Below are 9,756 nucleotides of genomic sequence, written 5' to 3' on the forward strand. Positions count from 1 at the left end.
AGGCTGAGGCAGGAGAATTGCCTGAACCCAGGAGGCGGAGGTTGCGGTGAGCCGAGATCGCGCCATTGCACTCCAGCTTGGGTAACAAGAGCGAAACTCCGTCTCAAAAAAAAAACAAAACAAAACAAAACAAAACAAAAAAAAAAACTCACTCCACAACAACAACAAAAACCCATGGTTGGGTGCAGTGGTTCACGCCAGTAATCCCAGCACTTTGGGAGGCCGCGGCAGTAGATCACCTGAGGTCAGAAATTCGAGACCAGCCTGATCAACATGGTGAAACCCCCATCTGTACTAAAATACAAAAAAATTAGCCGGGCGTGGTGGCGGGAGCCTGTAGCCCAGCTACCTGGGAGGCTGAGGCAGGAGAATTCCTTGAACATGAGCGGCAGAGGTTGCGGTGAGCCAAGATTGCACCATTGGACTCCAGCCTGGGCAACAAGAGCGAAACTCTGTCTCAGAAAAACCCCCCAAATAAACAGAAACCCCTTGCCCCAGGGCACAGAGCAGCAAGGGATAGAGCCAGGACCAAGAGGGAGGCTAGAGAGCAGACAGCAGGAAGCAGTGAAGGACAGGCTGGTCTGGCCGGGGTCTGGGTGCCAGGCAACGAGGCTGGCAGTCTCCATTCTGCCCTTCTCACTTTCTTCTCAGATGGGTTGGCTATCAATATCCCGGCTACCGCGGGTACCAGTACCTCCTGGAGCCTGGCGACTTCCGGCACTGGAACGAGTGGGGGGCCTTCCAGCCACAGATGCAGTCCCTGCGTCGCCTGCGTGACAAGCAGTGGCACCCTGAGGGCTGCTTCCCTGTCCTGGCCACAGAGCCCCCCAAGTGAGTCCACACCTCCTTCTCCTACTTTGCCCCACCCTTTCTTCAGGCTCAATGATTCCCTCATTTTTCCCAGGCAAATAAAAGTCCCTAAAGCCAAAATGTCTCCTGGATCTGTAAACAGATGTGTGCCTTGTTGTCCCCCATGGTTGTTGGGCTGTGACTTCCTCGGTCTTAATAATTACAACAATCAACAAAGCCGCAAACACTGAAAAGTTCTTTGTGCCCGTTATGTGACTCTACCCAATGCGTAGGCAGAAATGAATAAGGCCAAGTTTCTGCCATTAAGGAGCTTGCTCGGCCTAGCAGGGGAAACCCAGATACACCTGTGAGGTGCTATCCAGGGTACTAGGTAGGAGATGGTCCAGCCAGGGCATTGGTGCTGCAGGTCAGGGGAGGCAGGTTGGTTTCTGGGTCCTGAATGGGTGTGTTGGGGTGGAGGGCAAGTACTTGGCCTTATTCATTATGAAGACCACTCTAGGAGGTTGGTATTATAGTTACTCTCATTTAACACGTGAGGAAACTGAGGTTCACAGACGGGAAGTTATTTTCTTTTTTTTTTTTTTTTTTTTGAGACGGAGTTTCGCTCTTGTTACCCAGGCTGGAGTGCAATGGTGCGATCTCTGCTCACCGCAACCTCCACCTCCTGGGTTCAGGCAATTCTCCTGCCTCAGCCTCCTGAGTAGCTGGGATTACAGGCACGTGCCACCATGCCCAGCTAATTTTTTGTAGTTTTAGTAGAGACGGGGTTTCACTATGTTGACCAGGATGGTCTCGATCTCTTGACCTCGTGATCCACCCGCCTCGGCCTCCCAAAGTGCTGGGGTTACAGGCTTGAGCCACCGCGCCCGGCCGGGAAGTTATTTTCCCAAGGTCACACAATTAGCAAGTCAGGACTTGAACTCAGGCTGTCTGGCTCCAGAGCGCGCACTCTTCAGGACATATCTAAAGATTTTTTTCAAACTCTTGCTGTTTGCATATCCCCCTCAGGATTTTTTGCACTGTGGCATGATGCCTGGTCTATTATTGACGATATTTTTATTTAAATAGACTTCCCTTTTTGTCTTTAAATGCATTGATATGTAAATAAAGCTTTATAGTGCTACAGGAAGTGGAAAATCAGTATCATATACATAGAAAGCAAACACGTAGGCCAGGCGCGGTGGCTCACGCCTGTAATCCCAGCACTTTGGGAGGTCGAGGCGGGTGGATCACTTGAGGTCAGGAGTTTGAGACCAGCCTGGCCAACATTGTGGAAGCCCATCTCTACCAAAAATATAAAAAATTAGCCGGGTGTGGTGGCAGGTGCCTGTAATCCCAGCTACTCAGGAGGCTGAGGCAGGAGAATCGCTTGAAGTGGGAGATGTGAGGCGTGAGGTTGCAGTGAGCTGAGATCACTGCATTCCAGCCTGGGCGACAGGGAGAGACTCCATCTCTGCACCAAACTGAGACACTTTTCCTCCGTGATTTAATCAATAAAGGTTGAAAACAGCATCTTTTTCTTGTATCCAATTCAGTGTTACTCAATCCTGGGGCTAGGGCCCATCAAGAATCATCTCGTCTGGAAATCTCCGCCAGGCACTATTGTTTCCCATATCAATAGTTAATATTGATTTATGTTGTTAATCATTAATCTATGCAGACAGCCTGGTGGAACGGGGGATGGGGGTTGCTATGGATATCTTCTGGGTGGAGGGAATATCTGAAGGAGGCCATGAAAGATGGAGCAGGAGCTTGCTTGATGGAGGATAGGGGAGATGATATTCCAGGCAGAGGAAACAGCAGGGTCCCCCCTACCCCATATGGCACCTTTGGGCCAATGATAAAAAAGAGGCCTCCTCCTCAAGACGTTTTACTGCCATCTGCTAGAAATTATTGGTATAAATCTGAGATGCCTACCATGTGAATGTGATGCTCTTGTGCTATGCCCAATGTGCACAGCTGTACTTGGCAGCCCCGAAGCGCCAGGAAGAAAGGCATAGAGGTTGAGAGAGTTGTGGTGGCCCCAGTGAAGCTTACTGAGGTGGGAGCATCAGCCTGGTGGTTGTGTGGGCAGAAGCGCAAGGTGGGACAGATGCACTCAGAAGATAAAGCTGGCAAGAAAGCTAGGGCCTCACGACACCCCACCCTGCGGTTTTGCTGAGCTTCGAAGTTGAGACACCACCTCACATGACCTGGCACTGTCTCATTCACCTTCCCTCTTCTCATTTTCGTTCTCCCCACCTCCACACTCTTGGCCAGCATCTTGGACTAGAAGACAGGGCTGTCGGTGGACCAGGATTCCTGGACAGAAATCAGGAGGAATACCTGGGTATTAACCCTGCTGTACTGTTAGAAGCTGGGAAGAACCAGGCAAATTGCTTCCATTCCCTGGGACATGTTTTTCTCTTCTATAAAACAGCAGCTCAAATACCCATCCAGCCCCAAGAGTCGGAGGTGCCCAAGTTCCATGATTCTCTAAGGTTCTGATATTTATTTCTAAGCTTCTGTGATTCTCTGATTCCAAAGCCAAGCCACCTGGATTTTCATTCTAAGTTCTTAAGGTCCGTGAGTACAGCTCTAAAATTCTACTGCAGTGGAGTCCAGCTTTACAATCATACAAGCCCCCTGAAATTAACCTCCATAGTTCTTCAACTTCAAGGTCCTCTTGTTAGTGACATGCAGCATGATTTTATAATCCCAGGAGGAAAAAAGAGAAATAATATCAATCAAAATATAACACAATTGTCTTCTGAATTTTTATACTTATTGAAAGAAATATTTTCAACTTATTTAGACATAACAGATTTTTTTCAGTGTATCAATATGATAAGTCTTATAAAAGGTCAATATACTAGAAATTCATCAGTTAAGTCAGCTCCAAAACCTCTTTGCAGCCAGGCACAGTGGCTCATGCCTGTAATTCCAGCACTTTGGGGGGCCAAGGGAGGTGGATCACTTGAGGTCAGGAGTTTGAGACCAGCCTGGCCAACATGGCGAAGCCCCATCTCTATTAAAAATATAAAAAATTAGCCAGGTATGGTGGTGTGCACCTGTAATCCCAGTTGCTCTGGAGGCTGAGGTGGGGGAATAGTTTGAACCCAGGAGGTGGAGGTTGCAGTGAGCCAATATTGTGCCACTGCACTCCAGTCTGGGCAACAGAACAAGATTCCATCTCAGAAATAAAATAAAGTAAAATCTCTTTGCACTTATAGTCCAGATTCTGGCCTGGCATGGTGGCTTATACCTATAATCCCAGCATTTTGGAAGGCTAAGGTGGGAGGATCATTTGAGCCCCGGAATTTGAGATCAGCCTGAGCAAGATGGTGAGACCTTATCTCTACAAAAAATAAAAAATAAGTTGGGTGCAGTGGTGCATGCCTGTAGTCCCAGCTACTGGGGAGGCTGAGGCAGGAGGATCCTTTGAGCCAGGAGTTCCAGGCAGCAGTGAGCTACGAACATGCCATTGCAATCCAGCCTGGGTGACAGGGCAAGACTCTGTCTCTAAAAACCCAAAGAAGACCAGGCATGGTGGCTCACACCTGCAATCTGAGCACTTTGGGAGGCTGACGCAGGAGAATCACTTGAGCCCAGGAGTTTGAGACCAGCCTGGGCAACACAGGGAGACTCCATCTCTACAAAAAATTAAAACAAAAACAAAACAAAAAAACGGAGTCCAGATCTTCAGGATCACTTTCAACTAAAAAATATCTTTATTTTTTTTTTATTTATTTTTTATTTTATTTTTATTTTTATTTTTTTTTTGAGACGGAGTTTCGCTCTTTTTACCTAGGCTGGAGTGCAATGGCGCGATCTCGGCTCACCGCAACCTCCGCCTCCTGGGTTCAGGCAATTCTCCTGCCTCAGCCTCCTGAGTAGCTGGGGTTACAGGCATGCGCCACCATGCCCAGCTAATTTTTTGTATTTTTAGTAGAGACGGGGTTTCACCATGTTGACCAGGATGGTCTCGATCTCTTGACCTCGTGATCCCCCCCCCTCGGCCTCCCAAAGTGCTGGGATTACAGGCTTGAGCCACCCCCCCCGGCTGTTTTTTTTAATTTTTTTTTTTTTTTTTTTTTTTTTGAGACGGAGTTTCGCTCTTGTTACCCAGGCTGGAGTGCAATGGCGCGATCTCGGCTCACCGCAACCTCCGCCTCCTGGGTTCAGGCAATTCTCCTGCCTCAGCCTCCTGAGTAGCTGGGACTACAGGCACGCACCACCATGCCCAGCTAATTTTTTGTAGTTTTAGTAGAGACGGGGTTTCACCATGTTGACCAGCATGGTCTCGATCTCTTGACCTCGTGATCCACCCGCCTTGGCCTCCCAAAGTGCTGGGATTACAGGCTTGAGCCACCGCGCCCGGCCCGTAAATATCTTTATTTTATCACAGGCATTTAAAAATGTGCATATTAGCATCCCTGAAACAAGGTATGTACACTTGGCAAAATAAACAAAAACCAGAAGAAAATAACAATTAAAGTCATTTTATATTTAAGTGACTGTTTTGCTAATGTGTTTATGAATAAACCAAACACCTTGTAATAACAATGGAAAACATATCAAATTATAAGCAAAAAATAAGTAATAAAGATTAAAAGAAGCGAGTTAAAGAAAATAACTTGTAGTAAGGCTGAGAGTGAGTTTTAGGAACTACAAACCCGGTGTCTCTTCCGCAGATCCTAGTTCCGACATATCTCTCAAAACATGGCATCTCACCACCTGGAGCAGAATTTCAGAGCTTAAAAACAGGCCACACTTTTGCCTCCAAAATAAAACTAAGTTTTCATTGCACCAGGTGCTCAACCCAAGAAATGATGATGAGTACAATATTTATGGAAACCAGTGAAGCTAGACTTCCCAAGGGGCTATGCTGCCTTCAGCCTTCTCGGGGGGCTTCTCCAAGGCAATTTTGACTGCCTGGGTTTGGCTCTAAATACTAGCTTTTTTGTTTGTTTGTTTTGGAGACAAGAGTTTTGCTCTTGTTGCCCAGGCTGGAGTACAGTGGCGAGATCTCAGCAATCTCCACCTTCTGGGTTCAAGCAATTCTCCTGCCTCAGCCTCCCGAGTAGCTGTGATTACAGGCATGTGCCACCACAACCAGTGAATTTTCTGTTTTTAATAGAGATGGGTGTTTCTCCATGTTGGTCAGGCTGATCTCAAACTCCCGACCTCAGGTGATCTGCCCACTTCGGCCTCCTAAAGTGCTGGGATTACAGGCGTGAGCCACTGTGCCCAGCCTAGTTTTTGTTTTGCTTTGTCTTGTTTTGGATGGAGTCTTACTCTATCTCCCAGGCTGGAATGCAGCAGCACGATCTCAGCCCATCACAACCTCCACCTCCCGGGTTCAAGGGGGACTGCCCCTAAACGCTGGCTTTAAAATACAATGTCTGGAGAAATTATGTACTTCACACTGTTTCAAGGCTAGATAGATCCCAGCTTGTGAATCTTTGAGTTGCAGGCCTTTGGAAAGGCAAAGCATGTTGATTATGGGACAGTAGCTCTCATCCTTGTCGACAAGAGGCAACCCATAATAATTTAGACATTGGAGCACACGCCCAACGCCGGCAGTGTGTATATGTGGGGTGGAGGCAGGAGGGTCACCCAGAGGCATTGGGTGCTTTTGTGCCAGCATGAGATGCTGACAGACACACAACATCTGGGGAAAAGACAAGGTTCCTGAGTGCCCTGCAGAGGTTCTAAAGAGATGAGCCTTGTTAGAGCAACACTGCCACAACAGCCAATCACCTGGGTCAGATACTCAGGATCAATGAATGCTTTGTAAAGCCTGGATCCCCAGCTAGGAACAGTAATCCTACATCCTTCCAGCAGGAGAAGGGAGCCTGCCCACTCACCTTCACTTTCTGCACATTGCTGAGCCACTGCCTTCTACCAGTGTACCAGAAAGGGTAAGAAAGACCTGAGTTTGCATTCCAGCTCTGACATTTACCAGCTATTACCCTTGGCCAAATCAAATTACGTGCTGGAGCCTCTGCTTCCACATCTGTAAAATGGGAGTAAAGATAATAAAATACCAAAAGGTGGCCAGGCGTGGCAGCTCACACCTGTAGTCCCAGCACTTTGGGAGGCCGAGGCGGGTGCATCACGAGGTCAAGAGATCGAGACCATCCTGGTCAACATGGTAAAACCTTGTCACTACTAAAAATAAAAATAATTTTTTAAAAAATGAGCTGGGCATGGTGGCATGTGCCTGTAATCCCAGCACTTTGGTAGGCCGAGGTGGGCGGAACAAGAGGTCAAGAGATCGAGACCATCCTGGCTAACATGGTAAAACCCTGTCTCTATTAAATATACAAAAAAAAAAAAAATGACCGGGGCATGGTGGCATGTGCCTGTAATACTAGCTACTGGGGAGGCTGAGGCAGGAGAGTCACTTGAACCTGGGAGGTGGAGGTTGCAGCAAACTGAGATTGCACCACTGCACTCCAACTTGGCAACAGAGCAAGACTGTCTCAAAAAATAAAATAAAATAAAATAAAATAAAATAAAATATGAAAAGATTGGAAGGGGTAAATGATCAGCTTGAATATAATAATTATAAGAAGTTTAGCACATAGCAAGCCCCTGAATAAAGTGTTTCTTTTGTGGCCGGGCACAGTGGCTCATGCCTGTAATCCCAGCACCTTGGGAGGCTAAGGCGGGTGGATCACCAAAGGTCAGGAATTGGAGACCAGTGTGGCCCATATGAAGAAATCCCAGCTCTACTAACAATACAAAAATTAGCCTGGCATGGCGGTGCATGCTTGTAACCCCAGACAATCAATAGGCTGAAGCGGGAGGATTGCTTGAACCTAGGAGGCGGAGGTTGCAGTGAACCAAGAACACATCACTGTACTCCAGCCTGGGAGGCTGAGTGAGACTGTGTCTCAAAAAAAATAAATAAAATAAAAATAAATAAAGTGGTTTTAAAAATACTTTAATTAGGCTGGGCGCGGTGGCTCACGCCTGTAATCCCAGCACTTTGGGAGGCCGAGGCGGGTGGATCATGGGGTCAAGAGATCAAGACCATCCTGGTCAACACGGTGAAACCCCGTCTCTACTAAAAATACAAAAATCTTAGCTGGGCATGGTGGTGCGTGCCTGTAATCCCAGCTACTCAGGAGGCTGAGGCAGGAGAATTGCCTGAACCCAGGAGGCAGAGGTTGCGGTGAGCTGAGATCACACCATTGCACTCCAGCCTGGGTAACAAGAGCGAAACTCCGTCTCAAAAAGAAAAAAATAAATAAATAAAATAAAATAAAAATAAATAAAAATAAAAATACTTTAATTAAAAAAAAAAGTAGAGACAAGGTCTCATCATGTTGCCCAGGCTGGTCTCGATCTCCTGGATTCAAGCTATCCTCCCTCTTCAGCCTCCTGAAGTGCTGGGATGACAGGAGAGAGCCACTGAGCCTGGTCTAAAGTATAATTATTGATATAGCATCAACATCATTTTCTTGAATGTCAGAGCTAGAAGGATTTTTTTTTTTTTTTTTTTTTTTTGAGACAGAGTCTTGCTGTGTCGACAGGCTCCAGGCTGGAGTGCAGTGGTGCGATCTTGGCTCACTGCAACCTCCGCCTCCCGGGTTCAAGCAATTCTCCTGCCTCAGCCTCCCAAGTAGCTGGGACTATGGGCGCGCGCCACCACGCCCAGCTAATTTTTGTATTTTTAGTAGAGACGGGGTTTCACCATGTTGGCCAGGATAGTCTCGATCTCTTGACCTCGTGATCCACCCACCTCGGTCTCACAAAGTGCTGGGATTACAGGCATGAGCCACTGCACCTGGCCTAGAAAGAGTTTTAGAATCAATGTGTTTTATGCTACATCCATTCTTCCTACTTTTGACAATATTCTTTTTGACAATATTCTTCCTACTGAAGACCTCTTAAGTACTGGGCTTTGCTTAGACGCTGGAAAGACAGGTTGGGGAGGAAGACAGAAGAGGTATCTGCCCTAGGTGTTCCTGGCTGAGGATGTAGACAGGAGGAATCAATTATTTTGTCTGCCATCAAATTCCTGGGCTGCACAGTCTGGTGTCTGGTCTGCCACGATCTCCTGGGGGACAGTTAGCCTTTCTCAAAGAGGTGACAGACAGATTGAGACGGGAAAAGGTTCACTGAGCTAGGGGTGTTGACAGAAGCCTCAACCCAGACAAGAGGATCATTCTGATCTCCTCCTGAGTCCTGCAACTGACATCTGCCAGTTCTGTCTTCCAAACATCTCTGGAAACAAAATGCTCCCTCCATGACCACATCCCTTCTCTGGGTTTCTAAATTATTTCATCAGCCTCCACCCCAGTTTCTGCCTGTTTCTTCTTCATGTAGCAGCCAGAGAAATCTTTGGGGAAAGTCAGGTTCACCATGACCTTCCCTGTCTCTCTGTCACTGCAAGAGAAAGCCCCGTCTTCTCACGGCCCACAGAGCTGTGCAGCATCCAGCCATGCAGACCTCTCTGATCTCTTCTCTCACCTCCACCACATCCTGTCCACTGCACTTCATGCAAAGCCCCACACTTGCCTCCTTCCTGCTAAGCCTTTGCACCTGTTGGATTCTGTGACGGGTACACTCTTCCCATGTCTCCGGCATGTATGCACACCCCTGGCCCTCCCTCCCTGGACCAGGTTAATCCCTGCTGCTCCTGCCTCATCAGTTACAGGTGCTGGCTTCACTATGGAGTGCTGTTGAAGGATTTAGCTTTTCCTACTTAGACATAGGACTCTTGTCTCCATTAGCTGCTGAATCTGTGCCTAGCCCAGCAAGCCCAGGAAATGCCATTGCTAGAATGTTATCAAGCAAATGCCCCCATTCAGACCTCTTCCTCTGATCTCCATTTTCTTCATCAACAGAAGGACATTATAGACCACCCTGCTGGTGTTTAATCTATGTGTCTATCAGATCAGTCATACATGCATGCAATAAACATTATATAATACTGTTTTTTTTTTTTTTTTT

At 47.3% G+C, this 9,756-nt stretch overlaps 1 protein-coding gene across 1 annotated transcript in view; it reads left to right on the forward strand.

The window, feature by feature from the left end:
• Positions 1-1,046, forward strand: part of CRYBB1 (crystallin beta B1) — a 21,241-nt gene extending 20,195 nt beyond the window's left edge. The window contains exon 6 of the mRNA XM_017498039.2: positions 652-1,046. Within this exon, the coding sequence (XP_017353528.1) occupies positions 652-835 (184 nt within the window). The 3' untranslated portion in view covers positions 836-1,046. The remainder of the gene's footprint in view (positions 1-651) is intronic.
• Positions 1,047-9,756: the final 8,710 nt, after the last annotated feature.

Source organism: Cebus imitator, unplaced genomic scaffold (genome assembly GCF_001604975.1).
Source record: "Cebus imitator isolate Cc_AM_T3 unplaced genomic scaffold, Cebus_imitator-1.0 Scaffold237, whole genome shotgun sequence".
Lineage (NCBI taxonomy): Eukaryota > Metazoa > Chordata > Mammalia > Primates > Cebidae > Cebus > Cebus imitator.